The 20,476-nt window shown below is 43.3% G+C and overlaps 2 protein-coding genes across 2 annotated transcripts in view; one reads left to right on the top strand and one right to left on the bottom strand.

The window, feature by feature from the left end:
* The window catches only part of LOC115466427 (zinc finger protein 585A-like), a 100,797-nt gene that overhangs the window by 45,612 nt on the left and 34,709 nt on the right, over window positions 1–20,476 (bottom strand). The gene's annotated exons all lie outside the window — the stretch shown is intronic.
* Window positions 8,343–11,458, top strand: LOC115466412 (gastrula zinc finger protein XlCGF26.1-like). The gene has a single exon (XM_030197616.1). The coding sequence runs from the start codon at window positions 8,580–8,582 to the stop codon at window positions 10,089–10,091; it is 1,512 nt and encodes a 503-aa protein (XP_030053476.1). The 5' UTR covers window positions 8,343–8,579; the 3' UTR covers window positions 10,092–11,458.

The raw sequence follows: 20,476 nt of genomic DNA, 5'->3' as shown, positions 1-20,476 counted from the left end.
AACATCTGTGTTCTCACTGAGTGTTAAACAAGAGGAAGATCTTCCCTTCATGGATCATCCCAAATCGGAGACAACTGAACAGAGTCACCCTCCTCTAATGGGTAAATGTAAAATTTAAGGTTAGATATTCAGTAGATCCTTTCTAGGTTGGAGCGGATCCAATGTGATTAAGTATCCTGACCAGGTTCATACTGGGATTTTCAGTGGCATTATCGGAATAACACCGCTGAATATCTAGTCAGATTATCTGAGTAGTGCTGGGGAAGTGCAAGGGTGGAGATTGGGCAGAACCTGGAGTTTCTCCTTTAGCGGTGAATTTCACCAGTACCTAAATGTTACAGGCTGTAATGGGTGAGCCCTCGGACTGTCGTGAGGCCTTCGAACTGAGGGGTCCGGAACGGTCTTACCAAACAGTTGACGAGTCACCTTGTCGAGAGGGATCCAGAGAGTGGCTCTGAAAAGGACCCTTGGGGGCAGGCCTGGACTGGACTGGAGACACCGAGGTGGCTGGACTGGAGAGACAGAGGCAAGACAGCAGTTGAGAGAGTGAGGGCCGAGCGGGTCCTGTCACAGATCGTTCCTTTTGTTCTTTTCTTTTCTCCTTCCTCTTGGATTATACTTATTTGTCTCTGCTGTTTTATTGACATTACTGATGTATACTAGAACATGTCCTATCATTTACATTGTAGCTCCTTTCAAAATTTCTGTTAAATGTTATTTTAGATTGTAAACCGCCCTGATCTACGAGTCAGCCTGGGTGGGATAGCAAGTTTCAATAAACTATAACTATAAATAGTTGGGCCGAGTGATGTCACTGAGGATCGCTAGCAGCTGACTTCCCTTTAACTGGGGCACACACGCCTAGTAAACTCGTCTGTAGGAGGGAGGGAGGGACCAACGCAGAGCTGGAACACACCAGAAACGCTCCCGCCCTTAGGGACCATAATGGATGGGGCGTGGGAAGCCCCAAGATGCCGCCCTGTAAGTCAGAAAGCACGTCATGGCCCAAGAACATGAGCCATGGTCGTGAAAGTACTTCCTCGCCAAAGGCCCTCTCCTCCCAGGTCCAGGCTTATGAGGAAACGTATGATGAAATCAGCAGAGGAGGATTGGGGCATGGACTAGATTGGTCGGTTTCCATGAATTTTCCTCTGGACCATATCCCTTCCAAGCAAGTATTGGCGCCTTCCCCTCACCATCCAGGAATCAAGGATATTCTGGACTTCATATTCCATGTTGTAATCAGCCTCGACAGGGGTGGGTACCAAAGGACCCCTGGTGTTCTTCCTTAACATGAGGGGCTTCAAAAGGGACATGTGGAAAGTGTCATGGATTTGCAGGATAGCTGGCAATTTGAACTGGTACGTCACCGGACTCACCTATCGGACAACTGGATATGGCCTGATAAACCAGGGAGCAAATTTGACAGACGGTGTCTTTAGGTGCAGGTTCTGGATGGACAGCTAGACTAAGTCCCCCAGATGAAAACAAGGAGCAAGACGCCTTTTTTATCGGCCTGTCTCTTATGCTTTTGGGTGGCCTCCACCAGGAGATCTCATGTGGTCTTCCAGAGGAGAGAGATTACAGGGTAGCTTCCACTGCCGGCACAGAAGACGACTTCGGTACAAGCAGGGGTATTCTCGGATGTTGTCCGAAAACTATCTTGAATGGTGAGTCTCGGTGAGGCCTTGGTGGATTCGCTCACATGATTATTATAGCAAAATTTGGCCCATGGTAGCAGCTGGACCCAATCGTTGTGTTGAGCCGAGCCATAGCTATGGAGAAAGGTTTTCAGGATTCGATTAATCCTCTCTGTCTGGTCGTTGGTCTGTGGATGATTTTCAGACGAAAAGTTTAGCTTGATCTGCGATGACCTGCAGAGCCTTCGCTAAAATCTGGAGATGAGCTGAACCCCCCCGTCCAAGATGATGGACTCCGGTAGCCTGTGAAGGTGGAAGATCTCTTTGAAGAAGTTCTGGGCCAGTTCAGGAGCCGAAGGTAGCCTGGGCAGAGGGATGAAATGAGCCATTTTCGAGAAACGGTTCACCACAACCCATATAGTGTTGGAACTATCGGAATCCAGAAGGTCAGTGATGAAATCCATAGCTAGGTGGGCCCAGAGTCTTTTGGGTACCAGGAGTATTGTAGGAGCCCCCAAGGGTGGGAGTGAGAAGGCTTTTTGGCAAGCACAGACTGGACACAATGTTACAAAGTCTCGTACGTAAGGGGGTATTCTAAGTAGCTAACATTAACTAACAGTGTTACAATTGTCAAATCTAAGTTAAATTTCTGCCCTAAGAGGGGTGGAGAGAGGAAGAAAACTTGGGCATCAGCATGAGGGTTTGGTGATGCTGAGCTCCCCTCTTTAATTTTAATTTCTGCGGGTATCGGCTTCAGCTCCACCCCCTCCCTGTGGCCCCCCCAATCAGGAGGCACAACGCTTTTGTGTTACCGGCAATATGCCCCACATGCAAGGGGGGCAGCAGAGCCGGCCATGAGGAAATGCAGCGCCGTCGGCTACGCCCTGCCATGTAACTGCTGCCATGTTACTTTTAGGCAGCTCGCTAGGCAGCGGCTGCCCTTCTTTAACATTGGCAGACAGTACACATGTCATATTTCCCGCCACACTCACAACCTGTAGCCAAGTGTTAACAAGAAATAAATTCAATTCAGGTTGTGGGCAAAACAAGGCCATAGCTTTATTAACAATTCCTGGGAGCACCTGATCCATAGCCTTCCAATGTCCTAAGTTCTGCCTCGCCATCCACCAGTTGGGGCATGTCATCCTCAGTGGATATTTAGCACCAGATAGATAGATAGATATAGATAGTTTGATTGATTTAAATGCTGCAGCTAGTGTTTAAATAAAATGTTCTGATGGCTATAACAATTTTTCTATAACAGGCTCTCCCAATGTCAAACCTGACATTTTAATCCGATTTACGGAAGAGGGATCCAGAATTGAACCCCAGGGATCTGATGACAGAGGAAACCTGCCCAGCACAGGCACAAGTGAAGAACTGCCTGAAACAGGTGAAGTAGCTTGGGTTGAATCTACTAATGGCTGATCCAAATATTTCTTACAGGGAAGATGCAGCCTCTGGACCAGACAAAGCGAGAATGAAGCATCAAAGCTCCTGACTTCTGATCTTCGTGTGGATAAATTTGTCTTTATTTCTCCTTTTTCCTTTCATTTTTCGATCTTCTCCCATTCCCTCTGATTTATTTTCATTAGTTATCGCATTCCTTTTCTAATCCCAACAATTCTACTACAACTGTTTTCTTCCCATAAACTAATCATGTTTTCAGTCTTTACTCTTTTCCCTTAAGAAATCTGATGTTTACTTACTATTTTTTTTGCCCCTTCCCTTCATTGTCTTTTATCACTTAAGAGTCTCTAATTTCCTATGAGCTTTTAGAATATTCCTTCCTTTTTCTATTTTGTACCTCTCGGTGCTGTCTCAAGATGCTAACTATTGGTCAGCAGCGTTTCTGCTTTGATTTCTCTTTTGAAAGGTGAAATACCTAGAACGGTAAACTAAAGCAACCTTTTCTACCACCCAGCAGCTTATGGGTTGGGTTCTGTCAGCCGCACAGTGGTAACGACTGGCGAGAGGCAGACAGGTGGGCGTTACTGGAAGAGGCTGGAGGAAAGTATGATAGGCAGGAAGGGGTTCTGTAGGGTTCTCCCTTGTCCACACTTGTTTTTGATATCTACGTGTATTTGCTGGGTCATACTCTGGAGAAATTGGGCATTTATTTTTATAGTAATGCAGACGACACAACAGTTACAGTCACTATTAATTCAACGGTTGCATCTCATTCCATCTTACTTCATAATATTATAGATACTTTAGATTTTTGGATGAAAATGCACAAGCTTAAGTTAAAAGCAGAAAAAACTAAGGGTCCTGTTTACTAAGTTGCAATAGAGACGCTTGTATCAAAACAGTGGGGTTTAAAGCTGTAAAACTGTGTTATTTCTTGAAGTGTATTTCTCTAGTTTGGCCAGCAGGTGGTGCATGTTTATGTTTAAAGCTGTTAAAGAGAACTAACTGTTCCCTCTTTAGTTAACAGAGATAAGAGGTAACCTGCAGTGATGTGGCCAGTTATTTTTAAAACTTGTTGTTCTGCGCTCTGATTGGCCCAGGAGCTCAAACTTCAGCTAGGATCTACTGTTTTTTTTTTTCTCCAGTCTCAGCTTGGAAGTATTATTATTATTAGCATTTGTATAGCGCTACCAGATGCATGCAGCGCTGAACACCTGACACAAAGAGACAGTCCCTGCTCAAAGAGCTTACAATCTAAATAATACAGACAGACAAAACAGTTACAGGTGAGGGAAGTGCTGGGTGAGAAGGAAGGAAGGGACAAGGGGAGGGCAACTGAGTAGTGGCTAGGAGCTAAAAGCAGCAGTGAAAAGGTGGGTTTTCAGCATAGATTTGAAAACAGGTAGAGATGGAAGTAGACCTCTTTACTGAGTCCTGTAAGCAGTTATATTCTGTAATCTATAACAGCTACATTTCCTGTACTTCCTAGGTACTATTTAGCTGGTAAATAAATGTTTAGTTAGTTTAATAATTGATCCATATTCAGTTGTGGGCTGTTACGTGCTGTTTTTGTTCCATCTGTTTTTGTGGTTCACTGTTCAATATTTTTTCATGACAATAAACAATTTTAGTTTATTGTCTCTGCTTGTCTGGACTGACTAAGAATCCTTGCGGTTTGTGTGTTGGGTCTGTGAGTGATTTCTAGGAACTGTGGGGTCACTGGGAGGGGGGCCCCAGTAACCTAGGAACCACTGGGGATAATTTGAGAGCGGGAGAGTCACCCAGAGGTGGATGGGACCCAGTCGGTGGGAGGAGGGTGCTAGTGTAGAGCACAAGCGGCAGGTGCAGGCGGACCTGAGCTGTGCTAGGGATAGACTCTCTAAGTGGCAGCAGTATAGCCCCAGGCAGGTGGCTAGGCGTTTTGTGACAGCGCTTTAGCACATGCTAACCGTGTGGATGCCCATAATATTCCTATGGGTGTCTACACGGTTAGCGAGTGCTAATTTTTAGCATGTGCTGAAAATGCTAGTGCACCTTAGTAAACAGGGCCCTAAATTTTTATTGATCAGTCATTCAGTTTCAGAAAAGAAAAATAATTCTGACACTAATCAAACTTTGTATCAGTTTTCTTTCTTCTATAAAAGTATTAGGTGTTCTATTAAATTCCAAATTATCTTTTGATTCTAATGTTAATACACTAATACAAAGAGCCTTTTTCACCATGCGTAATTTTCAGCGGGGTACGCAAATATTTTGATCAAGATCATTTTCGATTGATAGTGCAATCTTTGATCCGAGTACGTAGGTTGGCAAACCTGGTCCTGGAGGCACCCCAGCCAGTCAGGTTTTCAGGATATCCACAATGAATATTCATGAGGTAGATTTGTATACAGTGGAGGCAGTGCATGCAAATATTCATTGTGTGCAAATCTGACTGGCTGGGGTGCCTCCAAGACCAGGTTTGGGACCACTGGATTATTGTAACGTTATCTATTTCAGTGTTCCAAAACAGCTACTTAAGCGATTACAGACTTTGTTTGATATTCTCCTTGAAAAAGTTTGATAGTGCATCCCACTCCAATTTAAGTTTTATTGTCTTATTTATAAAGTAATCCTTGAATTAGCCTCATTGTATTTTTCAGATCATTTTGGGCCCTGTTTACTAAGCCGCACTGCTTTTTAGCTCCTGCGTGTCCGTATTGTCAGCACGCACTAATTTTTAGCGTGTGCTAAAAAGTTAGCGCGTTTACCGTGCGGGCTTAGAAAACTGGACCCTTCGTGTTGTCTTTAAAAGATCAATAGCTCTGTTTATTTTTCCTTTTTTAAAAACTGTGAAAAGATTCAGATTATTAAATCAAGCAGCTCGTCTCAGTAAAGATGTTCATACTTTTTTTTACTCGCTCCTTCAAGATATTTTCAATTCCGGAAAAATATATATTTTTTAAACTTATCTATTTCAGAAATGTGTTTTGCAATTTAATAACTAGTATGGATGAGTAGATTTAAATTTTTTTTTAATGGGTATGTAAATTTTTGTTAATTACTGTTTGTAAATTCCTAGATACGTCCAGCTTCTTGTGTACTAGGATCTGCTTTGAGCCAGGAAGTATAAGCGCAATACAAGTTACATGGTTGTTAAGAAAGAGGAAGGTTGACCAAATTGGCAGCAGCAGAAGGGAAGGAACTGGGAAAGCTCATGCTGAAAACCATAAGGGGGAGGGGAGTAGGGTGGCCCTCTTCCCCCATTCTACTAACAGCAGCAGGAAAAAAGGGAAACAGGAAGGCCCTGTTGGCAGCAGTAGGTTGAAAGAAGCTGCAATTCCACAGCAGTTTCATATACCATTGTATTGTGAGAACTTCTGTGTATGCCCCGTCATGATTCCTTTTCATATCTACATAACTACATAAGTATTGCCATGCTGGGACAGACCAAAGGTCCGTCAAGCCCAGGATCCTGTTTCCAACAGTGGCCAATCCAGCTCACAAATACCTGGCAAGATCCCAAAAAAAGTACAAAACATTTTATGCTGCTTATCCCAGAAATCAGCAGTGGATTTTCCCCAAGTCCATTTTAATAATGGTCTATGGACTTTTCCTTTAGGAAGCTGTCCAAACCTTTTTGAAACCCCGCTAAGCTAACCGCCTTTACCCCATTCTCTGGCAGTGAATTCTAGAGTTTAATTACACGTTGAGTGTAATTCGTTTTAAAATTTACTACTTTGTAGCTTCATTGCACACCCCATAGTCCTAGTATTTTTGGAAAGAAAAAACAGACGCTTCACATCTACCCGTTCCACTCCACTCATTATTTTATAGACCTCTATCATATGTCCCCTCAGCCGTTTTTTCTCCAAGCTGAAGAGCCCTAGACGCTTCAGCCTTTTTCCTCATAGGGAAGTCGTCCCATCCCCTATATCAGTTAGCGCCTTCTATCTGGATGCTTACTTTCTTTTTCAGATCATCTCACTTTTGGCCAAGAGTTTTACTCAAGTTGATATTGAAGACTATTACTATTTAAAAGCTAAAGTGATTTTTCACATTTTTCTAACAGGTGTTCAAGGTTGCAAATCTAATCCTATGGTACAGACACTAACAACAGAACAACCTCATGTCAGGATCCTGCTGGAGGGAGACGAGGAAGATACAGATACCAATAATGGTGAGGAAAAGTTTCTTGTTGTGTGCCCTGAATAATTTCCAACTTTACATAAAGAGAGACAATGTTACTTTTAGATTTTTATTTCCTAAGCCCTTAAAATTTAGTGGCTTTAAGCTGAACAAATCTGAGGTTCATCGATCCAGAGATTTTGCTTAGTGACTGTAATCAAAGCGAAGGGGAACACTGCGGAGATTGGAGGCGAGGATGAAATGCACAGAACCAGCAGGATAAGATCAGACATTGTCTTTTTCCCTGTGTTCGTGTGTCACTGTCTATCCGTTCCTGCCTATAAGCAACACCACTTCCTTTTTCATGTGATATGGCTCCTTAGCCAAGCAAATATCTTTAAAACATTTTGTGGGGATATTTTCCAGTGTACGTCCTTTTCCATACTGTGAAGTTAACAGGACTGTGGAGTCGGGGTTGGACTATATATATATATATATATATATATATATATATATATATATAATATCTGGCCAGAGCTGACCCTGCTTAGCTTCCTTCACCCAGTCACGGTTGGGTTCTACCCTTCTCGGTAATTCACCGGGACTCTGCCTCAAACACAGGGGACTTCTCTGCCTCCTCTTCACCTTTCACAAATGTTCACCGATGCCAGGCTTCTTATAACTAAAGGTTTTATTAGTTGCCATTTAACATAATCTTCATGGCTTATTCCTTCATTAACTTAAACATTTCTTCTTCAATTCAAACATTTAAAGCAGTTCCTCAAACTTTCACAGTTCAAACAGCCAAACAAAAGCATTTACTTTTCTTTCTCAGAGAGTAGTGCAGCTGTCACCACTTCAGCAGAGAGCTTCAAAAGCCCACAGAGTTCAGCCAGTACCTTCAAGGGGATCTTCTTCCTCCAGCTGTCAGGTCTCCAGCTCCTCTCTTCTCTTTCACCACACAGGCAGGTATAAGGAGGTTGATTAGCTTATGCACCCCTTCAGGCTCTTCCCCCTAGCTCCAGGCAGGACCCAGCCCATAGCCACCTACACCTGTTTCCAGCCCAGGACTCTCCTTGGTCCTAGCAACCTCCACCTGGACATTCCCCTACTGGCTCCCTCTAGTGACTCATCCTGGACATTTTCCCCCATTTCTATGGGAATAGCACCATCTAGTGGCCTACCCAGGATAGGACAGCCCCTTATTCTTCACAATATATATATATAGCTTTGTCCCGGATCTAAAGAACTGGTAAACATAAATTATATTTACCAGATCCTGAACAAAAAAATTAAAACCTAATTACAACAGGAGTCGCAGTCAGGGTCAGAGTTGAAGGTTTGGTGTACCACCTCCACACCAGTAGAAGTTAATGATCCTATTTTCCTTTTTATCCAACAGTTGATGGATTTAGGAATAATATGAAAAGACTGAGAATGTGCGATGGACAGAAGCAAGAGGAAAGGAAACTCAAAGACATCTCTGGAGAAAGCCCACATTCATCATCTGACTGTGAGGGAGGTATCGGTAGAGTAACACCAACCAGGATGAAAGCAAAAGTCCAAAAAGGAAAAAGATCAAACACACAAGAGAAATCTTCCAATTATTGCTTACGACTTGTACAAACTCAGGAACTCAAAGAAGGTGAAAAAAATGCTGATTATCAGGAAAACGTCACTACAGATTCACATGTTGTTCAGCACCCCATCTCTGGACTTAGGAATGAGGATCAATTCTGCCACGGTGTAGCCAAAACTAAACCAATTAAAGACGCTGTTGCCTACAATAACCCATTTAAATGCTCTGATTGTGATAGATGTTTCAGTCAGAAATGCAGCCTGGAACTGCACAAGATGACCCACACGAGAGAGAAACCATTTAAATGTTCCCAATGTGATAAACGTTTTGCGTGGAAAGAAGATTTACGAAGGCATGAAAAGAGCCACTTGGTAAAGAACACGTTTAAATGCTCTGAATGCGATAAATATTTCACAGCAAAGCATACGCTGCAACAGCATGTAATGATCCACACTGGGGAGAAACCATTTAAATGTTCTGTGTGTGAAAAACGGTTTAGATATAAAAGCTGCCTCCAAAGGCATAAAATCACCCACATGAAAGATAAGCCCTTTAAATGTTCCCAATGTGATAAATGTTTTGGGTGGAAAGGAGGTCTACAACGGCATGAAAAGGGACACTTGGAAGAGAATCTGTTTAAATGTCCTGAATGTGACAAACGGTTCAAGTGGAAACAAGGCCTGCAAAGGCATAAAGTCACTCACATTAGAGAAAAACCATTTAAATGTTCCCAGTGTGATAAATGTTTTGGGTGGAAAGAAGGTCTGCAACGGCATGAAAAGAGTCACCTGGAAGAAAACCTGTTTAAATGTTCTGAATGTGATAAATATTTCACAGCGAAACAGACGTTGCAAAAGCATCTCATGATTCACACAGGAGAGAAACCATTTAAATGTTCTGTATGTGAAAAATGCTTTAGACATAAAAGCTGTCAGCAACTGCATGAAATCACCCACATGAGCAAAAAGGAGAAACCATTTAAATGTTCCCAGTGTAATAAATATTTCACATGGATACATAACTTAAGACTGCATGAAAAGATCCATACGCAAGAGAATCTATTCAAGTGTCTTCAATGTGATAAATGTTTCACAAAAAAAGGCAGGCTGGAACAGCATATAATGATTCACACAGGAGAGAAACCATTTAAATGTTCTGAATGCGATAAATGTTTCAGGCAGAAAGGTGGTTTGCAACTGCATGAAATAACTCACCTGAAAAAGAGACCATTTCAGTGTACTAAATGCCATAAGTGCTTCAAGAAGAAACGAAGTCTGCAGGTACATGAAATGATGCACAAGAAAAAAACTTCATCAGCAGAGTTGGTGAATACCTGTATATTTGTTAGAGGGTAAAATACAAAAACTAATGAAAAAAATAAGAAGACTAACTAGAGTTACATGAACTTCTGAAGGTAAAAGAGAGATGATATGTAGGATTTTAGGAAGGCAGAAAAACTTCAGCTCTCCTTAAATAGCATGGAGGCAAATTTTAGAGAAAATATGCAAACTGGAATAGACATCTAGTTTAATATGTGTATCATTTGATAGTATTACAGACCAGGATCTACCAGCAGAAATAAAAATGTAGATGTCTAGGTCAAGCAGGCATACACATGTTGTAGGAGGAGCCATTGTAGGAAAAATAGTTGAAAAATCCACATAGAGAGCAAGGGTATATTTACAGTTATATGGCCACAAAAACACATGTAGGTTGTAGTGCTTCATATGCATTTAGGACTACTTTTTGTAAAACCTACATGTGTATTCCTGGCATTGGAATCACATGGGGCAGTAAGCCATTAAGATGCAGTAAGAGCTGCTTTCTTACCACACCATACTGGCTACTCCCCATCACATCTCCTTTTCCCCTTCCCTGGGGAATGTTCCACCTCTGATCACAACCCACTGCTCATTACCCTCCCTCAGAATCCCCCCTTTTGTTCCTCCACCCTCCCTGGAGCTGATCTCCCAAACCCCCTTCAAGTCATTTGTATGCAACAAAGACCCTTTCCCTACCCCCAGACCCTCTACCCACTTCTGAGACCTACCTGGACGTGGTCCCTGGGTTATCCATGTCCACAGTGGGAGTGGGATCCCTTCAAGCCCAACTTATCCAGTGCTGACTCCAAAATGGAGTTGATGTCCCCTAGCAGCATTACTTCTGAGGCTGACCCTTAGTGATAGTACTGTGTCTCCCACTAGGGCAAGAGCAGTGACGACCCAGGAAAGGATAAGAAAAAACAACTTGGGAATTGGTGAAATTCAAAGATTTATTAAAATCATCTTGATGTTGATTTTAATAAACCTTCGAATGTCACCGGACTTCCGAGTAATTTTTTCTTATCCTCTCCTGGATCATCATCACTCTCTTGTTTTGTGTCTTTGGAGGTTTTCTTCCTTGTTATTTTTTAGTACACCCAGTGCTGGCTTCAAAATGGCATCAATGAGCAGGCATGGAAAGAGACCATTCCCGTCTGTGGCCCTGGGGCTGAGTAGAGGGTCCAGGAAGGACCTTGGAGGTTATGGAGGAGTGGGATTTGGTCTGGAGGAGCACTTTTGTTGCCTGAGAGGGCCTAGAGAGGAGTTGGAGATCAGATCTGGAGTGGGCGTTATGACTGAGGGAGGGTGGTCTCAAGGGTCAGGGTGTGAGTAGGAGGGTGGGGAGGAATATGTGATCAGAGAATGTTGATGATACGTTCAAACCCTCTGTTCAGTGTGCTTCGGCGGCTAAGAAAGCAAATAGAATGTTAGGTATTATTAGGAAAAGAATGGAAAACAGAAAGGACGTTATAATGCCTTTGTATCGGTCCATGGTGCAACTGCACCTTGAATATTGTGTTCAATTCTGGTCACCGCGTCTCAAAAAAGATATAGTGGAATTAGAAAAAGTACAGAGAAGTGCAACGAAAATGATAAAGGGGATGAAATGAGTTCCCTATGAGGAAAGGCTCCAGGGTCTAGGGCTCTTCAGCTTGGAGAAAAGACAGCTGAGGGGAGATATGATAGAGGTCTATAAAATAATGAGTGGAGTAGAATGGGTAGATGTGAATCGTTTGTTTACTCTTTCCAAAAATACTAGGACTAGGGGGCACGCAATGAAGCTACAAAGTAGGAAATTTGAAACAGATCAGAGAAAATATTTCTTCGCTCAATGTGTAATTAAACTCTGGAATTTGTTGCCAGAGAATGTGGTAAAGGCAGTTATCTTAGCGGGTTTAAAAAAGGTCTGGACGGCTTCCTAAAGGAAAAGTCTATAGACCATTATTAAATTGACTTGGGGGAGGAGGTCACGTGACGTTATGGTGGAGAGAAGACGTGTGTGAGCTTTTCTCCGTGGCCTGACTGCTCTAATTAGATTCAATAATAGTTTTGAAGCCCGGAACGGAATGTTCCCTGAAACAACAATCGGCAGGGAATGAGATAATACAAGTTTGCAACTTTAAAATAACAGGATGGCAGCGAAATCAGCACAAAAAGACAAACTCCGAGGAAAGGGACCGGAATACAAAATGGCGGCCGCTTCTCCCGAGGCAGGGACGTCGGTGTCATCCGCTTGGGTAAGCGAGATTACGGCGGAGATGACGGTGGTGATGGAGGAATTATTAGAACGTCGCCTTGCCCCGCTTGACAAAAAATTAGATAATAAACTTGAACAGTTAAGTTTGAAACTGGAAGAGCTGACCAAAGAATGTGGAGCTTACCAGTCCAGAACCAGTGAAGTGGAGGAAAGGATGACTGTAATGGAAAGCCATCAAGCTGATTTAAATAACAAGTGCAAGGAAATGGAAGCTAAGTTGGAAGACTTAGAAAACCGCTCCAGGCGGAACAATATTCGCTTGGTAGGATTACCTGAAGCTCTCGGGGGCCGCTCAATAGAGCGAGTGCTGGAGCAATGGCTTACAAAAACAGTTGACTTTCCCGCTGAATTGGGTCCTTTACGTATAGAGAGAGCCCACAGACTAGGAGTGCGACATGAGGAGAGAAATAAACCAAGAGTGGTGATATGCAGAGTATTAAATTTTGCACATAAACAATTGATACTACAAGCAGCGCGATCTGATAAAGCCCTGACCTTTGAGGAATCAAAGATCCTGTGTTTTCAGGATTATTCGGCCGCCATAGTAGCCAAAAGGCGCGCTTTTTCGGCAGTGTGCTCCCAGCTGTTTACCATGAAGATCCGATTCACACTCCAATATCCAGCCACGCTGAAAATTATATATAAAGGTACTACAAGATCATTTGTATCCGACAAAGAAGCAAGAAATTATGTGGAGCAATTGGCAAAATCTGATTGCAGAGCAACGAAAGATGGCGGACAAACTTGAGAGACCACAAACTGCACTTCTAAGGGATTACAAAGCAAAAGGGCATAATAAACAAGGATATGATGCCGAGTTTAAAGTTGGAAATCTTTTTGAAATGCAGTGTAGCATTTGTTGTATATTCAAATTACAGTTGAAAGTTAACTGTTAGATTCTATAGTGTTAATGTGTTTAAGCCAGCAACTGGTGCCGTTCCTTTTAACAACGGCACAGCAGGAACACACGAAGGATAGCCTTGCAGATCTAAGAGCAAGTCGTGAGACCTTTTGATTGGAAAGGGCCTCAAATGGGGGTCCTATTTTTTGTGGCTACATCTGTCAGCTACATGCGGACAATAAGCCCAGTGGGTATACTCGAAACTTTGAACCCTCAAATGGAGAGAGGTGAATAACCGGCAAGTATTGAACTAAACGCTGGAGCTATGCTATAGATCTGCTTTAAGAAATCTCTACTAAATTAAGAAACCATTACCCTGGTACAGAAGAGGGAAAGGAGCTTTCGTGGAATCAGTGGTTCTGGGGACAACAGATAAAGATAAGCGGGAATGGTAAATGGAATGTAGCAACATGTATAAATCTGTTGATCGCTGTATTACAATCAGAACGAATAAGTTGACCCTGTTAGGGTAATGATGGGAGAGAGGAGGAAATGGCTGTTATAAATATGAGACGTATATTGATTTGAATACAGGGAACAGAGGTATCATTTATTAAAGAGTTAAAAGAAAAGGGGGGAAAAGGGAACATGGAGTTATGGACTAAGAATGCCAGAGAGTAGTGAGGTAAACGTTAAGCGTGATGGCTTCCGATAGGGAAGCATGGAAAGAGGGGGATTCTGGGATTGGGAGGGGAGGGGGGGAAGGGGGGATGGGAAATATAGGGGAAGATCGTAAAGGGAAGAAAGAACAAAGAGACAAGAGACTTATATTTGACGGGGCTCTATGTGTGGTTGGGAAGAATGAAACAGTTTGGTGTAGGATGTGGTGGAATGAATGGACTAGAAGGTTAGATCCAGTACAACAAAAATTTTATAAGACAGAGGGGAGTTATAGGCTGGGATGGCTCCACTCGATAACTATCATTGATTGTCAGAGAGTAAACAATGAGCTAAGAGATGGGGGGGATTAAAGTAGTGACTTGGAATGTAGGGGGCATTCACTCACCTATTAAAAGGTCAAAAATTTTACAATATCTTCAAAGAATGAAGGCAGATGTGGCCCTTTTGCAAGAAACCCATCTATCAGATCTAGAACATGCAAAATTGGCCAAATGGTGGGTAGGAGATTGCATAGCTTCTGCAGCGGCGGGGCGCAAAGGGGGGGTTGCCATTTTATTTAGAAAAGGGATTGCCTCACAGATTCATCAGTTACATAAAGATCCGGAAGGACGTTTTGTTTTTTGTAACGTTACGATTGCGAGGAGGCAATTTAGGTTAGGAAACATTTATGCTCCAAACACACTAGATATGAGATTCTATAAGAAATTGACTATGATTCTTAGTGAGAACAACTCACTTCCTGTGATTCTAGGTGGAGATTTTAATACGGCCTGGGACCCACAATATGACAGATCACACCCTTCACCGGCAGGAGGTCATAACAGAACAAGGGGTCTACCAGACATGTGTGATGCTTTAGGCCTCATAGACGTATGGCGCACATTGCACCCAGGGGATAGGGAATACACCCATCAATCAAGAGCACATAATACCCATTCTAGGATTGATTACCTATTAGTCTCGAGAACATTTTTTACTCATATTAAAGAAGCGGTCATAGGTCCTTGTGTAATTTCTGACCATGCAGCAGTATGGTTGACTTGGCAAATAGAAAATTCAGATCAGGATACAAGGGGGTGGTCGTTTCCCAGTTATCTTTATAGCAATGAAAAATTCAGAGAGTTCATCGGTAAAAAATGGGAAGAGTATAAGCTATTTAATGAGGGGACAGTACAAAGTGCCTCGATCTACTGGGAAGCGGCCAAAGCGGTGCTGAGAGGGCATATAATTAGCTTTGCTAGCCATTATAAGAAATCCCAAGATAGGGAGATATTGCGATTAGAGAAACGATTGGCTAAAATGAGACAACAATTTGGGAGAACTCCAGAGGTCAGAGTGCGGAGAGACATGGAAGCTGACCAAATAGCATTGAACTCATTACTCCATGAACGTGCAGTAAAATCTCAAATATATTATAAATATCAGCTATATAAACATGGGGATAAGGGGGGCAAACTATTGGCAAGGCTAGTGGCACCGCAGTATACATCCAAGCACATTTTAGGTATCAAGGATAGGGAGGGTAGAGTGGTGCACACTGATAAAAAAATTCAAGAAGTCTTTAGAAATTTTTTTCAGAATCTATATAAAGCAGGAGAATCTCAAGGCCTACAGGGTGAGGTCTATCTGCAAAATGTATTGACTCCTAATTTGACACAAAGAGAACGTATAAAATTGAACACTCCTATTAGCAATGATGAAGTTCAATGGGCCATTGGTCAAAGTAAATTGGGGAAGGCCCCTGGCCCTGATGGATTTAAGGCCGAGTTTTATAAGCTACTGGGTGAGCATGTCATTCCCACTCTGACTGGAGCATTTAATGAATGGGTGGAGGAAGGGCGTTTGCCTGAGCGTCTAAATATGGCTCAAATTATATTGTTGCCCAAACCTAACCGAGACCCATTGTTAGCATCTTCCTATAGGCCTATTTCGTTATTAAATAATGAAGTGAAGTTGTTTGCAAAGATATTAGCTAACCGCTTGAGCAGAGTATTGCCCAGATTGTCCCATGAAGCGCAGGTAGGATTTGTCCAAGACCGGTCTGTTACTAAGAACTTACGGAGTATCTTAACGGCCTTGGAGAAGCTTGGACAGGACCCGGAACCTGCTCTTTTGATTAGTTTTGATGCCGAGAAGGCCTTTGACCGGGTGGAATGGGCTTTTTTGTTCGACATCTTGGACAAGTATGGATTCCAGGGTTGGTTTGTACAAGCGATTAAGGCATTATATTCATCTCCCCGTGCCAGAATAATGGTGAATGGAGGGAGATCTGAAGACTTTGAGATTAATAGGGGGACGAGGCAAGGGTGCCCTTTGTCCCCGTTGCTGTTTGCTCTTATGTTTAAATATTTTTTATTGAAAGTGCAACTGTACAATGCTACATCAACAAGGCATTCATAATATTCATAACATCTCGTATTGTACACCAAATATTAACAGAGCTCAATATCCAATAATTTGTTTCCAATTTTTTCTCCCCAATTCCTTAGTACCCCCCCTCCCGTTATCCTCTGTCCTACTCCTACTCATTCTCCTATTATGCTTGACCCTTCATTACCGTTCATCTTTCGTCTTCACCTCAAACTATCCCCCCCTCCTCTATATCCCCTGGAGCCTGGGCTCTTATGGCCCCAGGGGCCCCGTAGGGTAGGATCCTATAGTATGTCTCTAATGGTAGAAGGGATAGATGGACAAGAACGTTCCAGACCTTTTAGAGAACTATTGGATCTCTTTGCAAACATAGCCCTGTCCATTTTGATTGCAGAGTCTTCTTCAACCTTTCCACCCCCTCTCTTCCGCCCTTTCTAATCCTTCCAGCCCCCCCTATATTAGAAAAATTCCTTTGGGGATCACATTACTCTGCATATAGCGTGATTTCCTAATGTATCCCAATATTGTGGTGTCCCCCTATTAGTACCAAATCCCACCCCATCCCATCCCCCCACCTCTCTTCCCTTCGGCTCTGTGTTCTCCAAGTGGGGATATTTCTCAATCGTCCATAATTTCCTCTGGATCCTCCTTCCCCCTCCGTTCCCTATTCCACATGCTCTGAGTGCTGTTCATGAAAACGTGTTCAGTACCAAACTACGGGCTCTGTGAGACAAGGATTGGATGTAATTATTCCAAACTGACAAAAATTGTTGTTTCCGCTTAAATGTCACTCGAGCATATTGCAACTCGAGCAGCATCAGGCTGTGCAGTCTATTCCTCCAATGCCAATATGAGGGTGTCTGATCGCTGGTCCATGCTCCCAATATCACTCTCTTACCCAACATTGCTGCCCTTCGAATTAGCAATTTATAGTTTTTATTATTTACCCCAAAATCCTCATACTGGTCTAACAACCATCCTCTAGGTGATAACCTCACTGGCCCAACCCCCAGGCTGTCCATGTAATGAACAAGTTTCTTCCAAAAAGCTTGAATCCGATCGCATTTCCAAAAAGCATGTATAAAGGAATTAATTTCCTTCTTACATTTCTTGCAAATCGGCGAATCAGTGCCTCCCGCTTTAAAGAGACGTTCCTGAGTAAAATAAGCTCGGTGCAAAACACGAAAATTGCATTCTCTGAGTTCCGCACTCACCGACCCTGAGGGGATCCTCCCTACCAATTGATTCATGTCTATTGTTGCGACCGGTATATCCAAATCCTTACTCCATTTTCGCTGCAAATTCCCCCTCTCTGGTGGCCGTTGAATGGCCTCTAGTGCCTTTTTAAGATTGGACACCGAAACACCTCTATCTTGAATAGGTTCAAAAAAATTGTTTAGTCTCTGTCTCAAAGGAAACCGCTCATCTGCCAATTCCAAACTATTAATATAATGACAGACCTGTCTATACGCAAATAGATCGCTTCTTTCCACCTTCCCAGATAACACCAGCGAGTCCCACGTCATTAGTAATCCTTCCGCATCTAGAAGGTCACCCACACACTGAAGTCCCCTAGAGGCCCATCGTCGAAAACTAATATTATCGTTCCCCGGAGTAAACTCTGCATTGCCCACCAAGGGTAACATATCGGATTGATGTATTTTCCCTCCCAACAGGGGTACCAGATAATTCCATGTCAGCCTCATCGATTTCAGAAGTAAGCTGGATCGCATCTCCTCGGGGAGTCTGGTTGTAGGACACTGGACTAGGTGAAAAAAGTTCCACTTACCATATGCGGCCTGTTCCAGCATCCTAGGTGTATACAAGTAACTATCCATTACCCAGTCCCCCAAGTGACGCAACAAACTTGCCCAGTTGAAGCTGTGCAAGTCCGGCATTCCAAGTCCCCCCTGTCGCCATGACCCGATCAAGTACTTAAAGGATGTTCTAGGCTTCTTCCCCTGCCAGCAAAATTTAGATACCAGTTTGTGCAGTGCACCAATTTCCTTTCTTCTGAGTTTAAGTGGTAAGACCTGAAGCATATACAGCCACTTGGGAAATAAGATCATGTGAAACAACTGGAGGCGCCCATGAACCGAGATGGGTAACATCAACCAATGCGACAAGGACTGATCTGTCTGTTCCATTAAATGCGAGACGTTCAAGTCGTGTATGAGAAACGATTTATATGGGAGTTTTATGCCCAGATATTTAAAATAGCGCGTGGCCCATTTCAGAGGAAAGGGTCCCTCCCACTGTCTCTTCACTAAACTACTTGTGGGCAAGGCCAAAGACTTATCCAAATTCAGCTTAAACCCGGAGAAATCTCCAAATTCAGCGAAACTTTCCATCAGTGCAGGCAGGGATTTCCTGGGATCAGTCAGATGCACTAACAAATCATCGGCAAAGGCCGATATTTTAAATTCCTGCCTTCCCATTTTTATTCCTACAATCTCTGGGTGTGACACAATCTCTCTGATCAATGGGTCTATACTCAAGACAAACAGCAGTGGTGATAACGGGCAGCCTTGTCTGGTCCCCCGTTGTATATCTATAAATTCTGAAACAATCCCATTGACCCATATCGCTGCTCGTGGTGTTTGGTATAGTGCCCGTACTGCCCGCACCCAATTGCCCTCAAAGCCATACATCTCTAAAGTCGCGAATAAAAAGTCCCATCGCACTCTATCGAACGCCTTCTCCGCGTCAAAACTGATCAACAGAGAAGGCGTCCCATGTCTCTCCACCCACTCCATAGAGGCCCAAATTTTCCTCATATTTTTCGCTATTGTCCTTCCCCTCACGAACCCGACCTGACTCTCTTCTATCAGTGATGGCAGTATCACCGCAAGTCTGTTAGCCAAGATCTTAGCAAATATTTTGGCTTCCACATTGAGCAGCGAGATGGGTCTATATGAGGATGCTCGCTCAGGATCCCGGCCTTGTTTCAACGAAACCACCATCCTGACCTCCTTCAAAGAGTCTGACATATCACCAGTCTCCATAAATGTATTAAATAAAGCTGTCAGGGGTGTTACAATCTGGTGGTTTAAAACTTTGTAAAACTCATACCGAAAACCGTCTGGGCCTGGTGCTTTAAATAGTGCTCCCTGTCGTATCGCTAGTAACACCTCATCTTCCGTGATCTGGTGATTCATTGCAGTCCGCTGTGAGTCCCGCAGGGTTGGTAGGTCTTTCCCCTCCAAATAGGCCCTGCTTTCCAAGCCGTCTGTGTTCGGACAAGTATATAATTCTTGGTAATATTGTTGAAAAGTCGCAGCTATTTCTGTATCTGTTCTTGCGAATCCTCCTCCTGGCCGTAAAACTTGTAGTACCTTCTGTTTTCCAGTTTTCCGCCTTACCATTCCAGCTAATAGTTTCCCTTGTTTGTTACCATGGAGGTATAACTGGAATTTATAATATTGCATTGATTTAACTGCCCTAGCGTGCAGCAGAGTATTAAGGGTAGCCTGTACGGCCAAGAGATGCGATTTATTCTGTGTCGTGGGCCTAGACGCCCACTGCCTCCTGGCCTCTCCCACCTGATTGCTGAGACGAATAATAGCTTTATCTCGTATCTTCTTTTTATAGCTCGTATAAGCCAGTATTACTCCCCGCAGCACCGCCTTAGCAGTTTCCCAGTATAGTATCGGGTCCTCTCGGTGAGCGGCATTATGTGTCTGATAGTCTATCCATTGCTTCGTTAAGTGTTCCCGGAATTCGTTATCCTGCAACAGATAACAAGGGAATTGCCAGTGAAACTGTTGACTCTGCCCGGACGTGACCCTCATGGTCCACCAAACATAAGCATGATCCGATATCCCATATGGACCGATACCCGCCTCCTGGACACCAGAGAAAAGGGTCCTGGACAAAAGCCAGTAATCAATTCTAGATTGCGAGGAGTGGGCTCTAGAGATATGCGTATAGTCTCTATCACTTGGGTACAGCAGTCTCCACACGTCCACCAGATCCAGGGCCGTACAAAGTAATGGAATCCCTTCCTTTGGAGACCCTCTTTCCGCCCTTTGACCTCTTGAGGAGTCCAAACTAGGGTCATGTACTGTGTTCAGATCCCCGCCCATAATTATCGGAATACCCTCATGCTTGGCAATAATATGGACCATCGACCTGAAAAATTTATGATTAGGAACATTGGGGGCATAGATGTTCACCAGCAAGAATGTTTGTTGGTTGATCCTGACCTTTGCAATCACATATCTACCATCCTTGTCCCGCCAGCAACCCTGTGTCTGAACATCAAGCGTT

Source organism: Microcaecilia unicolor, chromosome 3, assembly GCF_901765095.1.
Source record: "Microcaecilia unicolor chromosome 3, aMicUni1.1, whole genome shotgun sequence".
NCBI lineage: Eukaryota > Metazoa > Chordata > Amphibia > Gymnophiona > Siphonopidae > Microcaecilia > Microcaecilia unicolor.
The sequence above is the reverse complement of the archived record's forward strand: the minus strand, read 5'-3'. Positions and strand labels throughout refer to the sequence as shown.

What these genes read in the sequence shown, in the direction of transcription:
- LOC115466412 (XM_030197616.1), top strand. Translation starts at nt 8,580, where the DNA reads ATGAAAAGACTGAGAATGTGCGATGGACAGAAGCAAGAGGAAAGGAAA.